This window comes from Narcine bancroftii, chromosome 5 (assembly GCF_036971445.1).
Source record: "Narcine bancroftii isolate sNarBan1 chromosome 5, sNarBan1.hap1, whole genome shotgun sequence".
NCBI classification, from domain to species: Eukaryota; Metazoa; Chordata; class Chondrichthyes; order Torpediniformes; family Narcinidae; genus Narcine; species Narcine bancroftii.
This window is the reverse complement of record NC_091473.1, coordinates 227,902,372-227,922,653: the sequence shown is the minus strand read 5'-3', so window position 1 is coordinate 227,922,653 and position 20,282 is coordinate 227,902,372. Positions and strand designations below refer to the sequence as shown.

Below are 20,282 nucleotides of genomic sequence, written 5' to 3'. Positions count from 1 at the left end.
GAGGGCCTTATCCTTGTGGCGTGGAGCCACTGTCTTGCAACAGCAAGAAGCAGGAATTGCTCTGGATTGGCACGGCACATTCAATTTACCAGGGATTAAGGAGAAGGCCATTTTATATTTGCCATGGTCTCAAGGAAATGGAGATGAGGGTTATTATCCATGAGGGAATATTACATACTTTTTGAAAGGGAGCTGATTTGCTCCTTCCTCACTGAATTGGGGCCCACAAACATCCATCGGGTGGATAGATGGATAAGGATATGCAATACAACATGGTTGATTTACATCAGTTATAACATTCTTCACCCACATCCCAAAGTCGTTTTGCACAGTTGGCAGGATCTAGGGGATATTCTTATGAAACAACATTGTACCTCTTTAATCCGGCAACATTAGGGCCTGGGGCTATTGCCAGACCAAAGAAAATGCTAGAAAACAGAAATGGACCCTGAAAGGAACCCTCAATGTAAACATATCAAAGGTAGAACAAAGCTTAAAACAGGAAATAATACTGTGAGGCGGCAGAATTTGTGTAGCGGTTAGCGTGACACCTTTACAACACCAGCGAAGGGGACTGGGTTTTGAGTCCCGCACTGTCTGTAAGGAGTTTGTACAGGTATGCGCTGTTTGATGTCCATGATATGTTCTGTGAAATTGAGCATTATGCGATGTGGATGTTGTGTGTACACCATATTATATACTTATCAAAGCTAAATGGGATACTGTAGTGTACCTGTAAACTTTTCATTTGTAAGTAGGAATCAGTGTGGGGACTGATGCGGAGCTGTGGGGAGAGAGCAGGGCAGTGGGATTAGTGTGGGGATCGAGAGCAGGTCAATGGAATCAGTGTGGGGACTGACACGGGCTGTGGGGAGAGAGCAGGGCAGTGGGATTAGTGTGGGGACTGAGAGCAGGTCAATGGAATAAGTATTGGGACTGACACGGGGCTGTGCAAATGAATGAAAATGTATAGATGTCACAACATGGAACATTCCTTCAAATGCACTTTCTTCCTTCCACTTGTCATTGTGTTGAATGTCAATACTTAAACCACTGACCAAGGAAATTAATTCCACTTCTTATCAAGTCTCTGTGAGTGGGGAAAGTCACTGTAGCCCTCATTGCTGGATTTTGTTTATCTTCACTTGTATTGATGGCGTCTGTTAGATTGACAAGGATCAGTGAGTTAAGGAATGGATTGTGACAAACTGTGGTTCTTCTCAGCAGGCAGTGACGAAAGATGGATGGACACAGAGGCAGATTCTTCCTGCTCGGGACAACCAATTCATCTGTGGCAATTTCTGAAAGAACTCTTACTGAAACCTCACAACTATGGTCGATTTATCCGCTGGCTGAACAAAGAGAAAGGTCATTGGCATACATCCTTTTAGCATGCTTATGTAACTCATTTTATATATAAATGTTGGTGTCTAGAACATAAGACTCCCTACTTATAAAAGAAATGACCAATCTTTGCATAGCAAAGTCCCTCAATCAGCACTTGTTAACTTCCAAAGATTCAAAGTTCACAGAAGCTGGCCTTCCGCTCAACTCACCATATTGACCATGACACTGATCTCATTTGCCTGCATGTGGTCCATATCTCTCTAATTCTTTTCCAATCTGTGTACCAGCCCAATGTCTTTCAAACATTTTAATTGTACCTGCCTCCACCACCTCCTCTGGCAGCTGGTTCCATGATTCCGCCACCGTTTGTGTGAAAAACTTGCCATCTTGGATCCCTTTTCAATCTTTCTCCTTTCACCTGCCCTCTATTTTTAGTCTTTACCATGGGATAAAAAAAGCTGTGACTATCTACCCCATCTATACCCCTCACAATTTTATAATCCTCCATCGGTCTCCTTCACTCCAGGGAAAGCAGTCCCAGCCTATCCAAAATCTTCTTATAACTCAGGTTCACTGGTCCAGGCCACATTCCTTTGAATCTTTGCTGCAAACTTTCTAGCTTAATTTCATTCTTCTGTGAGAATGATCTGATTACAAGCAATTCTTACTGAAGAGCAGTAGAATAATTGATGTACACAGCTAGAAGACTGGTCCATTGGCCCATTGAGTCTGTACCGATCATCAAGCATCTGGTACCCAAGAAGAGTAGTGCGAGCTGCCTCAACAACTATCGCCCAGAAACACTAACTTCTACTGTGATTAAATGCTTTAAGAGGCTGGTCATGGCCGAAATTAACACAAGCCTAAGTAAAGATCTGGACCCACTGCAATTCGCCTATCGTCACAATCGCTCCACGGTAGATGCAATATCGCTGGCTCTCCACTCAGCTCTGGATCGCCTCGAAAACAGTCATTCATACATACGGCTGCTCTTCATTGACTACAGCTCGGCCTTCATTACCATCATTTCCCTCAGTGCTGGTTAAGGATGCTTGCTTTGCCCATTGCTCTACTCCTCATACACCCATGTCTGTGTGACCAGATGCAATTCCAATGCTATCTACAAGTTTGCCGGTTACACCATAGTTGTCGGCAGAATCACAAATGGCAATGAGGAAGCGAGCAGGAGGGAGATAGATCAGCTCATTGAATGGTGTAACGACAACAACCTTGTGCTTAACACCAGCAAGATCAAGGAGATGATTGTGGACTTCAGAAGGAAGTCAGGGAAATAAGACCCAGTCCTCATCGAGAGCTCAGTAGTGGAGAGGGTCAAGAACTTGAAATTCCTGGGTGTCAACACTCCAAGGATCTGTCCTGGAGCCACCATATTGATGCAATCACAAAGAAGGCTCAGCAGCAGCTATACTTTGTGGGTCTCAGGAGATTTGGTCTGTCACCGAAGGTTCTTGTCAACATCTACAGATGTACAGTGGCGAGCATTCTGTCTGGTTCCATCACTGCCTGGTACAGAGGCATCAACTCTCCAGACAAGAATAAACTCCAGAGGGTTGTTAACTCGGTCTGCAACATCACAGGCTCCAGACTTCATTCCATCGAGGACATCTACCTGAGTCAGTGTCTTAAAAAAGCAGCCTCTATCCTCAAAGACCCCACCACCCAGGCCGTGCCCTCTTCACTCTGATATCATCGGGGAAAAGGGTCAGGAGCCTAAAGACGTGCACTCGGTAGCACAAGGACAGCTTCTTCGCCGCTGCCATCAGATTCCTGAATGATCAATGAACCAAAGACACTGCCTTACTTTTCATGCACTATTATTTTTCTTATTATTTTATTTTATTGCTTTATAGTAATGTTGTAAGCTGGTTATAATATGAATGTTTACACAAAGATGCTGCCACAAAACCCCGAGTTTCATGACAATAAATCTTGATTCATGGTATTGATCCCAGTTAAATCTTCCCACATTCCCATCAACTTCCCCCAGATTCTACCACTCACCCAAACAGCAAGGGAAATTTAGAGTGGCTAGTTAGCCTACCAATCTGCACATCTTTGGGATCAGGCAGAAACCCATCGAGTCACAAGGAGAATGTACAATGTCCATAGGGGCAGCATGGTTGGCGTAGCAGTTAGCGCAATGCCTATGCAGCCCCAGAGATCAGGACCAGGGTTCAAATCCCATGCTGTCTGTAAAGCATTTGTACTTCCTCCTTGTGTCTGCGTGGGTTTTTACCGTGGGCTCCTGTCTCCTCCTACCATTTGAAATGAACTGGGGGTGTAGTTTAATATGGATGTAAATTGGATGGCATGGACTCATGGGCCAAAATGTCCTGTTACTGTGCTGTATGTCTAAATATAAAGCATCAGAGTTGGGGTTGGACCCTGCAAGGCTACAGTCCATTCACTGTACCACTGTGCTGCTCCTAGTTGTGCAGGGCCTTGGGGAATTGTTCACAGTTTGGTTTCCTCACATCAGAAATGATGTGTTTGCCCTTAAGCAATGATTTACCAAGCTGGTTCCAGAATGATGTGTTTGTTGACAGAAATATTTAAAATGTCACTGGGCGCGGGGGAAGTGCCAGAGGACTGGAGGGTGGCTCATGTTGTTCCGTTGTTCAAAAAAAGATCCATGGAAAGTATTCTTTGAGATGATATGTACAACTATTTGGAAAGACAGGGATTGATTCAGAATAGTCGGCATGGTTTTGAACATGGTAGATCATGTCTAACAAATCTTATAGAGTTTTTCGAGGAGGTTACTAAAAAGGTTAATAAGGGGAAGGCAGTACATGTTGCCTATTTGGACTTTAGTAAGGCTTTTGATAAGGTTCCCCGTAAGAGGTTAGTGAGGAAGGTGGAAGCCTTAGGTATTAATGATGAAGTAGTGTGATGGATTCAGTAGTGTGATGGATTCAACAATGGTTGGATGGGAGATGCCAGAGAGTAGTGGTGGAAAATCGTTTGTCAAATTGGAGGCCAGTTTCAAGTGGAGTAGTGCCTCAGGGATTGGTACTGGCTCCACTGCTGTTTATCATATATATTAATGATCTAGATCACACATGTCAAACTCAGGCCCGCGGGCCAAATTTGGCCCGTGATATAATTTTATTTGGCCCACAAGATCATATCAAATATGTATTAGAGCTGGCCCGCTGGCCGCCGCACCACTATAGCGCATGCACAGCTAATACTACAAATCCCAGAATGCTTTGCAAATGCGTTGGCGCCAGCCCGTCAGCCCGCTAATCGCCCCCACCTCCTCTCTTTACTTTCATTAGCACCTGTGACCTGTCGCCCAACTCACGTGTAATAAACCCCTTACGAAAAATGGCCAAACGAAAGACAGAAAACAGGACCTTTCAAGACAGGTGGGAGGCAGACTATATGTTCATCATTTTAAAAGACAAACCAGTTTGTCTTGTGTGTGGAGCCAGCACGTCTGTAGTTAAAGAATATAACATACGACGACCCTATGAAGCGAAACACCAGGACAGGTATAAGGATCTGAACAAGAAGCAAAAGCTCCAGAAGGTGGAGGAGATGAAAAGAAGTCTGGTTTTACAGCAAACTTTATTTTATTATATTTTATTTCTCATTTGTTAATGCTTCTTCTGGAAAGAGTTTAACCAAAACTATTATTAAACATTTATTTTAATAAGAAAAAGTTTAACATTACATATGTTGAAAGAAGAGAAAACATGCAGATGTTGTTGAAAATTTTCAATAAATATTTAGTTTGGCCCACGACTTAGTCCAAGTTTTTAATTTTGGCCCTCTGTGAATTTGAGTTTGACACCCCTGATCTAGATGATACGGTGGCAAATTAGTAAATATGCTTATGAGACAAAGATTGGCAGTGTTGTGGACGACGTGGAATATTATCGAAGCTAACAGGATGATATAGGACAGTTAGAAGAGTGGGCTGAAAGATGGCAGATGGAGTTTAATGCTGGTAAATGTGAGGTGCTACATTTTGGTAGGGCTAATCAAAATAGGACATACACGTTAAATGGTAGACAATTGAGGAGTGCAGTGTAACAAAGGGATTTAGGAATCATGGTACATAATTCTCTGGAAGTTAAATCACGTGTGGATAGGGTGGTGAAGAAGGCATTTAGTATGTTGGCTTTCATAAATCAGAGTATAGAAAACAGGAATTGGGATGTTATGTTGAAAATGTATAAGGCATTGATGAGGCCAAATTTGGAATATTGTGAGCAGTTTTGTTCGTCAAATTACAGGAAGGATATAATAACAGTATAGAGAGAGTGCAGAGGAGGTTTACAAGAATATTGCCGGGGTTTTAGGGTTTGAGTTACAGGGAAAGGTTGAGCAGGCTGGGACTTTATTCCCTGGAGCGTAAAAGGTTGTGGGGTGATTTGATAGAGGTATTCAGAATTATAAGGGGAACAGATAGAGTCAATGTGGATAGGCTTTTTCAACTGAGAGTGGGGGAGATTCAAACAAGAGGGCATGGATTGAGAGTAAAAGAGGAAAAAGTTAAGGGAAATATAAGGAGGAATTTCTTCACACAGAGGGAGGTTGGGGTATGGAATGAACTTCTGGCAGTGGTGGTAGAAGTGAGATCGATGTTAATATTCAAGGATAGGTTGGATAGGTATATCGATATGAGAGATGTGGAGGGTTATGGGCCAAATGTGGGTCAGTGGGACGAGGTGGGGGAAAATATTCAGCATGGACTAATAGGGCCAAACTGGCCTGTTTCTGTGCTGTAAATAGTTATATGGTTGTTGCATTAGGAGAGATCGAAGACACTGGGTCTGTCTCTGGAAGAATGAGAGGAGATCTTATTGAACCGTGAACACTTCTTAATGGGCTTTATGGGCTAGAACCAGATATGTCACTTGGTTGAGGATCTAGGACCAGGAATCAAAATTTGAGATTAAGGGCTAAGCTGCTTAAAACCGAGACAAGGTTAGAAGGTGCTGGCGAGCCTTTCCCATTCTCCACCCCAGGGTGCTACGGAGGACTGGTCATTGTGTTCTACCATCATGTACTTCCAACAAACCTTGTGTTGAACCCTGATAATACCCAGAATGACTAACAGGCAGGAACTTTCATCTTATTCTCAAACAGGTATATTTAAGATTGAAGACTCAGCACAAGTTGCAAGATTGTGGGGAATCCGGAAGAACCGACCAGCAATGAACTATGACAAGCTGAGCCGTTCAATCCGGCAATATTATAAAAAGGGCATCATCCGAAAGCCTGACGTCTCCCAACGCTTGGTGTACCAGTTTGTACATCCCGTATGAGGGAAGGAACGCTGCAGAGCTCTGAGTAGTTTTCACATCCTGGACCAGGTGACTTCAAGGGAATGTTTGAACATTGAAGGCCTGAAGCCTGCCTAAAATATCAGAATGTGACCTGCATCCAAAACCTCCTGCCTGCTCTGCCTGTATTTGTACTTGCATCTAACAAACTTTTTTTCAGATTTTGACTTTGTTTTGGTAATAGATTCTCATTGTTTTGGTAGTCACCAAATCAGGCTCAGTGCATGGGAACTCAATGGCTGCTCAGAACCTGAAGTCATGTGCTCACAACCAACCCTTATTCATTTTCTCTAATGTAGCTACATTTTTATTTTTATCTTTGGAAATCAGGGACCCAATTAACATTCCAAAAGACCACCTAGTCTTTCAGTAGCTTGGGCCAACACCATGGCTTTGAAATTTGTTCATGGTTTTATTTCTATGTTTTCTAGCATTGCATAACTTTTTACAGAAGTTCAATTATGAGGGTTTTGTTCTTATTTTTTTGGACCACCTTTAGAGTGAGCATTTGGGATCCAATAGATAGTATATGACTTAGGCATTGGAGACAGTCAGGTAGGCAAACGGATAGATTTCTATCCTGACAAGAATCTCTAAAAACGTACTGGCAACAAAATATTTTATTAGCACGGGCACAGAGGCCTGATGAATTAAAATTTCTATTATTTGGTGCAACAAAAATAGTTCATTATATTTATGTATACTATTTTCTTTTTCTCTCCTCTCTCTTTTGATGAGAGAGCAACAATTAGTTTTGCAGATTCATAGTGGTTGGAATTAAACCCAAAGTGTGAGCCAACAAAATATTTTACTTGGTACATTTGAAGCGTTAATATTCAAATGTACCAAGTGACAGGTGTGGGGGATGTCCTAAATATCTTCTAAATCTGGGTTACTTTGAGTGGGCTTCCAAGCTCTGTAACACCTGCTCACAACCTCCTCGAACTCTGTTCCATTTTACCTCATGTACTGGTGAAGCTTTCCCCACAGTTCTCACTTCTGCTGCTCTATTCCAAATTCACATCACCTTCCAGAAGGAAATTTCAATTGAATATCCCATTAAATCCTCTAATCATCACAGGACATTATATCCAACATAACATCTACTTTTGGACCATCTCACAGTTGTTAACTTCAATGGGCTCAGACCTGCTTGTGATGAAGCACATTGATCCTAAATTTCCTTGTTGGCGTAATGTTTAATGGTAACTATGTTTTTGCAAAATGGGCACAACAAAGAATCTGATCCAATGGTACTTGAAAGAGATGTTTGTTGCATTCTCCCAAATCTCCTTTGATTATAGCCAAGACAGTACAAGGGTATTGATGTAGTTAAAACATCACCCATGGACATTTCTACTGAGTAACCATGGGTCACCAGAATCCAGGGAAGTGGTACATTTGAATACTCCCATGTTTTACAATTGGAGATTAGACTATTAGAGAAAGCAGGCATCCACAAATGAATCATGAAATAATGGATTTTATTCCTGAAAAATGTGATCAGTTGAAATCTTTCAGTGGTTGACTGAATGGTCATTTAAAACAAGGACAAAAACTACTTTTGGCTGTATCAGTCAATTAAGCATTTTATTTTAAACAAGGCACACATTAATATTTCAGTTTAATGTAATTTTATGGATTAATACCTTGAAAATGTTTGAAATTAGCCTGTGTCTGGTTTTAATAAACTGCCCCCTGGACTGGTCAGGAATGTTAAACCTCTCCAAAATACCACCCAGAGATAATGGCAGGATCTGATTAATAGAGAATTTGAAAGAGTCATAATGTCTATAATGTAAACTAATTTGACATTTGTCACACTTCAATAGAATCTCTTCATTACTCATGGAAATCAATAACAATTAAAGGGATTTAACAATCAACCACTTGCCACATTAAACAAGTCCATGGACAATGTTTTCACAACTGAGCTAAGAGATACTGTTCACACTGCCTAAATACTACAGTAATCTGAGTTAAAATTCTGTGTTAAAAAGAAACTCACTCTTTTTCTTTTTGTCCTTTTTCTACATGAGGACATCTAACTACAACACTGCTTTTATTTAGATGATTATAACCAAATAAATTATTTGAGGTATTTTTGGTAAATTCAGCCCATGTGAGTTTAATTGCACTGCCCAACTGCACGGAGAAAATAAGATCGCATTTCAGTGTTAAAAATTCAAACTTTGTAGAAACTGGCATACAAGTGTTTGCACAATCAATGGTAAAAAGGAAATGGAATTGTACAAGCTTCAGTCTTGTTCCTGCTGCCACTTTTATTACTGCCTCCAAGTGCAAGGGAGATGGACAAAAAGTCGCTTGTCTTTTCACCTCATTGAGAATCAAATAATAACCCCTTTCCCTCAGTTCTGCTACAAATACTCTTTTCATTTGCTGTGTGGGATGAAGATGTACAATCTCTTTAAGGGCAGCACGCAGTGGTTAGCGCCACGCTATCACAGCCAGTGGCCGGGCTTTAAATCCCACGCCGTCTGTAAGGTGTTCGTACAGTCTTTCCGTGACCTGCAAGGGATTCATCTGGCTGTTCTGATTTCCTCCCATTCTCTACAACATACAGGGCTGGTAGGTTAATTGGGTGTGAACGGGCAGCACAGGATTCATGTCCAAGAAGGGCCTTCTCCCATGCTGTATGGTTTTTTTAAAAAAAAGTCTGGATCAAAATGCCAATTGCAATTTCAATTTTTGTTTCAAAAAACGTAATTGGGCTTCATTGCTTATAGCGAAACATCTTTAATTCTGAAAGAGCTTAACACTTTCAGTCTTTCTTTCTAGTTGTTTCACAGACTCTGGACTGCTGTTGGCAATTTGCTGCCGGTGTTTACATTACATTGTGCAAGTTACAGTACTGTGCTTGTTTACATGTCACAGCTGGTCCAACAATATCAATGACTTAAGTGCCTAGTGGAATGGTCTGCACATTCAAGGCCTACGAAAAGGGATTAAAAGTCTTTACTCATCAAAGGATCTTTTATTGGAATTAGTGCCTGCACAGTTAAGATCTGCCCTGAGCGTAAGAAAGGTAATAATATTACTTGTGTAAAACTATTTTCTAAACATATTCTGCATCAGTTGTAGCCTAGCATAATGAAATGTGAAGATTTGCCAGAATTGTTGGTGCATACTAGAATCTGATCTTGAATCATTAACAACACATCAAATATAGTCATAGAATTCGTGTCTTCCCTCGCCCTAATGGTTCAAATGGGAAGGTCGACAATATTCAAACCCACTAGCTGCAGTAAGTCGTTGGCACTGTTAGTCAGCAGGAGAACCTCATTTCATATGCATATTCTGTATATCTCGTAAATTGCTGCAGGAGATATATAAATCTATGAATTACTTAATAATGGATACTGCTTTACTGGGAATTAATAATTCATTTGGCCTGCAGGATAATTGTAAAATATGTCACCAGGAAGGACCATTGAGACTGAATGGTTGGGAACTTGGTTGCATTTCTGAATGAATGGACTAATACATTAACTTGCATGTCAGGACAGTACAGTTATTGGTGGAAAATGGAGCAGTTTTGGACTTCAAAAGACATTTTTCTCAAATTTTATTTTGTTCACCCATTCTTCTGTTGCAACTCTGCTATAAACTCAGTAGCATTAGAGGAAAGTTCCAGAAATACCAAACTTGGGGCAGGAGAGCAGAAGAACCCTGGTGAAGTTATGTTCTTTAAAATAAAAGCCCTGCATTCCTTATTTGCTCCTTCACCCGAGCAGAAAAAGTGCACTAGTGGGTGCTAGGTGAGTAATAATTTTTCTCCAAGAGCCCCAGTCAGCCTCCGTTTTGCAGAAAGGACGCCCTCTAATGGCTAAGCAACAGGCCACAGTCAGAGCTGAAGATGTTGGCCCAAACCCCACTACAATGACAACTGACACTGTGAATAGGTGACTGGAACTGGGAATGGAGAGGGGTGGAAATGGTGTCAATTTTTTAAAAAAAAAAGAATCTTGATGAATTTTAACATTTTAACTCTTGCTTTCAACATGTCAGCTTCTTTTGTTTGATACTAGTTGTACAACTGAAATTGCAAATCTGTGAATACAATTATTAAATCGACATGTTGAAATTTCTACGTTCTTGGGATAAAGGTAAAACTCTCATAATATCTGCCATGTATATTACAGCATCCCTGTGAATTAGTGCTCCAGATAGAAGGGGAATGCTGAGGAAAAATTGCAGGCTTCGTGAAAATATGTTTTAAATACTGGAAGTACATTGCAGAAACATGCGGAAACTGATGTGACTTCAAACCTCACCAAAAAGTAGCTTACGGATGATATGGAGCTAAGGAGAAATTCTTATGAACTCAAGTGTGAACACTTGGTCTCAAACGTACATTTGAAGTTGTTATCAAGATGTGATCGGCTTGTCTAATCTGCCTCTCCCGTGCATGCATGATGCAGTCAACCTGATTTTTAAATTATCCAGAGTCTTCTGAGAAAACAAACAGAAGGTCAATTTGTTTTTTTTTAAAAAAAGCCCTCTCCTGTGCTTATGGTTGGTCAAACCTTATGCAAGTCAAATGGCTTCATTAGTTGCACATGCACAAAACAAATTCTATTTTGCCATTTTAAAAATAAATGGAGACAAGTTCATGGATAGGAAAGGTTTAGAGACAAGGGATAAACACAGGCAAATAGGACAAGCTTAGGTAGACAACCTGGTTGGCCTGAGCAAGTTAGACTGAAGAGCCTGATTCCATGCTGTCAAACTCTACATCTCCTCATGAAACACACCCAGCTCTTGTTTGACAGCAGGTTTCACTGGTGACCACTGCAGAGGCTGGCAACATGTTCTGTAGAGATATTATTTTGCCCTTGCACAACCTCATAAAACTGATCCAGTCAGATGAAAATAACTTGGGCAAATCAATATTAGCTTCTTTATTTTGTAAACCTTGAATCTATAACCGCTTTCAGGGGCATCCTCTGCCAAGAATGCGCCTGCAGAAGTGGATACAGCCCTGTGGAATGGTCTTTCAGGTGGCAGCCCTGAAAGCGCTGCACTGTACACCTGAAAGGGACAGCGACAGGAGAGGTGCCTCGGAGCGCACTCCTGCTCTTGTCGGTGCGGGACGTCGGGGGAGTAGCAGCGGGGAGTGGGGGGCTGTCAGGCACGGGGATTTGGGTTGCCGGCTGATTGTAATCAGCCCGCCTCCTAGCAGCTGCTTTCAGGCGGCTGCATTCAGGTGCCTCGAGGGACTGCTCAGATACAGAGATTATACCTCCCGGAGGAGGGTTGGTGAGCACTCCTCCGAGCCGCATCGGGCTCTTTCAGGTGGCCTCCCGACAGCTGCATTCAGGAAGAATATGCGGCTTTACGTCGGGGTATATTCTGGCCTCCTGAAAGAGGCTTAATGATTCACAAAAACTTAAAAGTTTGTTGTCTTTGAAAAATCTCAAGTAACAGTCAACGGGGTTCTAGAGAAGATTGCTAACTTTTCCTTGTATCTAAAGAAACATGTAGAGACCGTGAGCTGGGAGTAAGATGCCAAGGCATTTTTAGTTCAAACAATGCTGATAGAAATAAGATTCAAAGTCAAACAGAGGTGAAATGGAATATTTCAGGGAGTGGCCAGGTTTCAATAACTAAGAAGGAACATTATTGAAGCAACAAGGTGAAGGAATGAGTAAATGAAGTGAGAATTTCATCAATCAACACAGAGAGGGGGGTGAGGAGCTGAAGGATGTTAAATTGTTCCCAGTCTCCTTCCCTCCAACTCATCCTCCCTTGTCCCTCTCCCCTACCACTTTTTTTTTAAAGTTAGACATACAGTACTGTAACAGGACAGTTCAGCTCAAGTCCGTGCCGTCTAATTTAGACCCCATTAGCCTATACCTTGGTATGTTTTTGAAGGGTGGGAGGAAACCGGATCCACTGGAGAAAACCCACACAGACACAGGGAAAACGTACAAACGCCTGGCAGACAGTCATGGTATTTCAACCCAGGTCCAGTCCCGATGGCTGGCGCTGTAGAAACATTCCACTAACCGCCCCGCCAACTGTGCCACCCAGAGCTATTGTTTTTCCTTCTACTCTCTCACCTGCATTCACCTATGACCTCTTACCTACATTCCTCCCGCCACCTTTTTATTCAGGCACCTTCCTGTTTTAGCGTATACCTGACAAAGTGCCCAGGCCCAAAACATTGGTTCACCTTTACTTCCTATTGGATGTTGCATGGCCTGCTGACCTTGAGTATTGCAGTAATGTGACAGCAGCCCTAATTTTAGTGGGAGCACAAAATGGAATTTTTGCCCACACTTCTGACTTTAAAATTGTGAAATTGAGGCATCATGCACCAAGGTGTGTCAGTTGCTAATCACACCAGTTTGTAAAATAAATGGAAGCAAAAGACCAAGATTCCCACACAAGCTCAATCAGCAGAAAGTATTAAAGCCATTAGTCACTTCAGAAGATAAAAGAGTTATACACGCCAATAAAATATTCTTTTTATTGATCTTTTTTAAACAGAAGTCCTCAGGTGTGATCAAAAAGGTGACTACTTTCTTGGCCATGTGGAGCACACAAGGAATTTATCCAACAAAAGCCACAGTAACACGGATTTAGCTATTTCAACTTCCCTGGCTTCATGGGGTCAGCTATAAACACCATTTCATCCAATGTTGCATCATTACAAATCTACAATATTCAAGATGTATTCAGTGATTTACCAAAAATCAGTAAAGATTCAACTCCCACGTGCTAATAACTACTATTTGTTTGGGCGAGGGGACTGGAAGGAAGTTAAATTTTCAGAATTCAGACAAGCAATTTAATGGATAATTTGTCTGCCAGCATTTCCATAGTTGCAGCCTTGATTTACAGAGGATTTTTTAAAAATTCATAACAACTCAATGAAGAAACTTTTCACTGATACATCCTGGGTCTATAAGGCAACGGTACACAAGGACTACAGACGGCCCAGTTCACTTTGCCTAGCGTGCACTGGAAAGGGCGCAAGCATCTTGCAACATTGCAGCTCCAAGTGCTGCTGCAGGCAGGTAGAGGGCGACAAAGGGCTCCTGCAGGAGTAACTTACCTGCCAGGTTTTTCCCCCCCCCCCCCCCCCCCCCATTGCAGGAAATCTTAACTTTCATGTTCAAGGAATGAACAATTGGGAGAAAAGGCAGCAAAAAAACAAGAGAAAAATGGTGCAGCTAACAGTCTGAATACAAATAGAAGCCTCTTTAATATTGAGTAATTATTTTTGTGAAGCCACTTGTTCCTTTCCTCCAATATTAATAAATACTTTTGTGCAACCATGTTTCGAATTAAAGCTCCCAGTCCATCATAAAATACCAACTCATTTAACCCCTTGTTCTGAGAGATTTACAAATCATTTCTCAATTCAGCTTGGGCCTTGAATGTCCTTCCCACTGATCCAGCAGCTCTCTCTCTCTGCTCCACTCTGATGTAATAGGCATGGCACCAAGGCAGAGCTCAGCTGACACCAGAACTCTATGCAAGAAAAGGTAACAGTTTCCATACCACGTACGAATATGGCTCAAACAGACTTGTATACAGTTCACATTAACAGCAGGTATTGTTCAAACAGGCACTACATCAGTAGTATTAACATAGCTAAGTTAGCATGTAAACATTGGTTTTAAAGGAAAGGAGCTTTCAATTCACAATGGTGATCATACAGAGGAAATTCAGCTCAAACTTATCCACACAGTACAATCACAAGGTACTTGTTAAATTACAGTCATATACACGGATTATACAACAGCATCATTATGCAACTTTTGTACATGTATTTGGAATTGAATTTGCAGAATGGTATATCAATATTTCTAAAATTGCACTCCACATGTCACTACAATGTCACACAAATGGCCTTGTATTAAGCACTGACGTTGCTTTTCAGTTTCATGAATAACTTGCAATACACACAAATCTTGCGTTGAGCAGAATTGTACGTAGGAATTATTGGAACACACCCAAGTTACTGATGGGGCTGCCACCATACGGACAGTGATAACTTAGCATTTAAATAAGTGTAGAAATTTGGGCTCAAATTCATTTCTTACTTTCATTACTATACCCAAATATCATTTGCAAGATGAAGTTCGAGGTCATTTAAGATCAAATCAAATTAATTTTAGCCAAGCAGATCCCCAAATTCAACTCACAATCTAACTTCCTGCCTGACATCAGTCTGCCTCGATTCTGAATTTGGCAAATCGCGGTGACCCAATTGTCAGGTGGCAAGTACCCATTGGGAAAAGGAAGGCTCCTCTGCATAAATACCAACCACTTGTCCCAATATACACATACTCAGGAATTCTAAACATTGTGTACATGTTGATGAGAAATTGTAAATGTATTGCATTCAAGTTGAGCTGCACTTTATACTTCTGCAAGGAATGCTATCCTTTTTTAAAATTATATATTCTTTATAGATATTTGGTTACAAAATACTCTACTAAATATATATCTTTTTCCAGTTGCATCTTTGTGTTAACTAGAGTGAAGTATAGAGTTTAAATGTTTCAATAGTGCATAACCTCCTCTAGTCAACTCCCAGCTCAAGGAATTTAGAAACCTATTAAAAAGCCAAAACCTATTTAACTTGCGTTCATGCACCCAACAGATAATAATCCTATTTAGGAAGCAAGCGGTGACAACACTTGGGCTAGCTGCACTTTGCATTGTGAATTTGGTGTGAATTCTTGTAGGGCATTGGAGATTGACCAAAGGCAGCTGCATATCACTTCAGCTTCACACTTACTACCAGACGACCAGAAAGGGTTTTTTTAAAAAAAGATCATAAATAGTCCAAATGCCACTTGCCCTTTTTTTTTAACCAATAATGCTTGATCATCCAGTCGGGAACTTTACCATGGAGAACTACAAATCAGCATTCAATAACATCTGTCCAAGAGTTAGTCCTGGGAATGGTGTAGCTCTCATGGACAAGGCCACCATCAACATCTGGAACTTCACAGATACATTTCTAAGCAGATTTTTTTTATTAAAAATCTAAAATTATTTAAACTGCTGAAGAATATGGCAAATATACACTATATTGCACTATTGTCCTGTTTCTTGTGATTTTTAAAATATCTATGCAAAATTTAAAAGTTTAGAAGTAGAGCAACACTGTGGTCTTAAAACCCTTTCGCATAATATCAACAGTGTGTGTTCCTCCCTTTAAAACTGTTGACTGAATCATTCCATTTTTTTTAAAGCGTTAAACACTCACTCTGCTATGTTGTTTTAATTGGGTTTATGGAAACTATTGGGCAGTTCAAATTCTTTGACTTGACCATCAATAGAGTGTATAGATACTGCACAGCAATGATCTCATGCCACAAACATTGGTTTAAATTATGCTATTTTCATTCCCAGATTTAAAATACACTCTAATAATTACGGTACTCCTAAACATGGTAGCGCACTTGATTAATTCATTCATGTAACAATTCATGTCACAATCTAATTACAAAGACATTGAGGTAAAAAGTTCAATATTTTCATATAAATTCATGTGACAATATTGTTATATAAAGCATGTAATGATCTGAACAATGTGAATGCTGTCAACTTGTTTCATACCCATGTGTGAACCTGCAACACAGAGCAAAATATCCGTGGATCCTCGTATTGAAATCCGATGAACTAAAAAAGGATGGATTTCTAGTACATTTACATGTCAGGATAAGGTCAAGCAAGTTTGCAAGCTGGAGAAAGGATGAATGAATAAAAGAATGAGAAAACGCCATTCTTATACCGACATGGATACAGAGATACACGTACATAATGACAAAGCATTTTGGCACCCATCTAGCTTTTGGCTGAGGAACCAGGGAGCGAGTGTCCAGCATCAAATACAAAATAAATGTAAAATTGGAGGGACAATGAGGAAAGGTACTGACAAACTTGGCAACAAAGGCTATGCAGATGTTCAGTGGAATTGCTTTGGAAATTGATCTAATAAAAAACTACACCGTGCTTGTCCCAAATTTCCTTTCCGCTGCCTCCTATACTCCCCCAGCCTAAATGTGCTTCTCAATTGTTCACCTATGGAAGGCAACACAGCTAAGAATTTCCTTCCTCGTCATATTGCGAAATAAATGTTGGAACTAAAGTACGAATCCCTTCGCTAAACATGGCGATGTGATGACCAGCAACAACTTGCCTTCAGCTAGTCATTATTATGGAATCTCTCACAAGGTGCATCACACACAAATACCCACAGGTTAACATTTCCTTCTCACCTCCAATATCTAGTTCAAATTACCATACAAATATTTTCAAAATAAATTGTATGATACACAAGCAAAACTGTAAATCAAATGGCAAATACTTATCTTTTTTGATCCCCCCCCCACCCCTTCAGCAGTATATTTAAGAGTTGGAAGTGTAAAATTTGTAACTCTTGAAAGTTGGCCTCACAATGCAGGAAGCAATATTCAGAAGAGCTTCCGTTCGATTTGCTTTAAGAAGCTATTTGGAGTTGGTAGGTTTGTAACTCCAGCAGCTGTAGTCGAGTGCACTATACTTTTGGATGTTTGCTTCCAATTAGATGCTAAAGTGACAATTAAGATTTTCCTGACACTCCTCTATAATTGTGCTCTGTATCGACGTCCATGTGTAAATAGGGAACAACATGCCAATCGTTCCATCTCCCTTGCAAATTTACCAAACATCAACTCCTCTGTACTACACTGAAACTACAGAGAAGAAAAAGTCGATAAGTAGCACAAAAAATAACTGTGGACGGTTTGCAGATGGAGGGAGAGAGAGAAGGAAAGTAACATTTCTTAAATGTTTGGTTTAATGTTGCAATTAAATTTCCATTCCCTCAGCAATAAATGTAAGGATTTCAATTGCTCCATGTCCAAAAACTAGCAGTTTTGTTTACAAAATATCTTTAAATTTCAAACAACGTATTTGGAAGTTCGTAGAAACAGGCCTTTGTCCTAGAGGTATGGATGGTCACTTTGCTGCCATGTATACAGTATATGGGCAGCAGAGCCCTCTGGTGGCAGAAGCCAACAAGGTAAAAATCAGTGCAGATTTTAGAATTTGAACATTTTAACTGAAAAAAATCCTGGATCAGGGAGATTATTTTCAGATCTTTTTTTTCTGGATGCCATGCAATTCCCATCTTACATTTAACTGAATATTCAAGCCTCAATGTACATGACTACTGTATGGCCAATTACTGCCTTCATTTGTTAGATTTTCTGGAAGAATCTCTACATTGCACAGTCTCCAATGAACAGAAAGCTCTATACTGGCTACCTTTAACGGTGGCACTATTATTTCAAAAAGGAATTTTCAGATTAATATTTGACCAATTGCAACACAAACTGATATTAAAGTAATGGTAAATAACCGGCAACACGTTGACATTTGTCACTTGTAGAGTTATTAATACCGTTTGAATTTATGTCTAAGTGTTTCTCCAGAGGTTGTCCTGGCCAAGTCCACAACTTGTACATATTTGGAGTAATCACTTAAATAATCTGAATTGGATTCACCTCAAGCATCCAAGTGCTGCAATTCACTGCAATAAATAATTGTGCTAATAACCGGGCCCTTGAAATGTCTTTTCAGTGAGAAACATTTCAAATTGTATTCCTCTCATCGATCGACACTGCAGAATTCTTGCTTGATGACATAGAATCAACACCTTCATTCCTTTAAATAGAATGGAATTGGAGTAATCAAAAATGCTTGGGTCAAATGAAGCCTACAAGGAACAAATTAAAGCAAAAGCCCCAAATATCCAATTTAGGAAGTTTTAAAATGCAATATGCAAGAATACAAGGGAAATTTAAACATTTTCCATCCCCTCCAGTGGAGAGAGGGAGAATGTGTTTCTGTAATTTAGCAATGCACGATCAAGTCAGAAATTGGTATTGGTCTAACATTGCTTTGAGTTAAATCAACAGAACTACAAATGTGAGAATTTGTTAAAGAGCAAAGGAATCTGTGTTTATAATGAGAACTTCTGGTGAGAACAAAGTGTGTGTCACTTCATAAATGGATGAGAGCTCACCTTGAAGTTAAGTAGGTTTCGTATTAAATAGGTGTTTTACACTCAACATTAAGGGATACAATCTTTGAGATGACAGATGGAGGCATGATTTTCACAAATGGCAAGAGGGCACTAATCTACCAATGCAAGTTACAAAGTGAAATGATTGGTCAAATCACCTCAGAACAAGAACAGCATTATCTAGAACATGTATGTACAGTAGCAACACCTAGCTCAGTCAATACAACGTATAATCAGATAACTTCTACATAATTAGCTGGATACAAGCCCAGTTGTCCATTCTCCAGGCGTCCTTTACACCAGCCCTGTTCATCCTCATCTTCAATCTTTGTTAAGAAATCACCTGTATTTGGAGAGGATGAAACAAAAACACTCAGACACAGTGCAGCTTCTTCTTTTAAATGTTTTATTGCTGCTCTACTCTCGTAACATTATCAACCCCAACTCTGCTCCACATTTCCATACCCTGATGTAATATTGTAATCATACCTTTTTAAATTCTTTTTTTCTATTTTTATTTAAATGTAATTCTTTATTGTATTCATGTTATAAAATTTTAAATAAAGTCTTTTTAAAAAAAAAACATTTACATACCCTAGGCAGCTTACATCTTTAACACTGCCTAGGATGCAAGATGACTAATCCACATTTCTCTCCCTCAAATTCCTTTCTGAGGTCTGAGGTGGAGACGTGCAGCACGATAACGGGCTCTTTCCATCCGACGGACCAACAACCCCAGTACTTTTTCAAGGGTGGAAGGTTACCGGAGCACCCGGAGGAAACCCACACAGGCACTGGGAGAACAGTGTTGCGCTAACCGTGCCATGCTTCAGAATTCCCGTGGGCCATAAAAATCTCAACTCTAAAACAACTCTCATTAAAGTCACTATGCTTTTTGTATGACTGTGACAATAATAAATGGCCCCTCAGCTTTTGTCTTTGATGTCCACTCTTCCTCAGTCTCTTCATTATCACCCACCCAAGTGGGGTTCCCTTGGCTTCATTCTTATCAATCCAGTACAAGACAAAGAATTCCCTTTGCTTATCATATGATCCTAGTCAGAGAGCCTGGACCCAAGCCTCTTGGACCTGAATCTGTGCTAAGCTTCAGACACCCATTTCTACACACCTTCTGCTCTTCCTCCTTCCCCCAAGTTTTTACTATCGGCACAAAGCAAGCTGAGGATTGTGGGAAAATAAAACCCAGAGGAAATTTACGTGATAAAGGGAAAACAGGAACCGCTACACCAGTGCAATCAGTAAACAGCAACTCCACTGGCACTTCCCCAGTTCTCATCCGTGTGGTGTCCCAGGTGCACTGCCTCAAAATGGCCTATCAGTTTCCACGTGTACGCACACAGCACTCAGCGCTACTCACCAATACTGCCTTCAAGTCCTTCAGGGTCTGTGAGCTGTCAGACAAAGCCCAGTGCAGATCAGAATTACTCAAAATAAATAATGTAAAGATTGAAGCCATTGTTCGTGATCCAACATGCCTGCAGTGCTCTAGATTTTGCCTGCATCACTCCCACTGGGAGCTTTCCAAGGTTTTCCCATGCTTA

At 40.5% G+C, this 20,282-nt stretch overlaps 2 protein-coding genes across 2 annotated transcripts in view; one reads left to right on the top strand and one right to left on the bottom strand.

The window, feature by feature from the left end:
- LOC138764991 (SAM pointed domain-containing Ets transcription factor) overlaps positions 1 to 10,690 on the top strand; it is a 140,956-nt gene extending 130,266 nt beyond the window's left edge. The window contains exons 8-9 of the mRNA XM_069941554.1: positions 1,228 to 1,368; positions 6,469 to 10,690. Coding sequence (XP_069797655.1) covers positions 1,228 to 1,368; positions 6,469 to 6,647 — 320 coding nt within the window. The 3' untranslated portion in view covers positions 6,648 to 10,690. The remainder of the gene's footprint in view (positions 1 to 1,227; positions 1,369 to 6,468) is intronic.
- A 3,101-nt stretch (positions 10,691 to 13,791) lies between these two features.
- pacsin1b (protein kinase C and casein kinase substrate in neurons 1b) overlaps positions 13,792 to 20,282 on the bottom strand; it is an 82,353-nt gene continuing 75,862 nt past the window's right edge. The window contains exon 11 of the mRNA XM_069941553.1: positions 13,792 to 19,063. Coding sequence (XP_069797654.1) covers positions 18,954 to 19,063 — 110 coding nt within the window. The 3' untranslated portion in view covers positions 13,792 to 18,953. The remainder of the gene's footprint in view (positions 19,064 to 20,282) is intronic.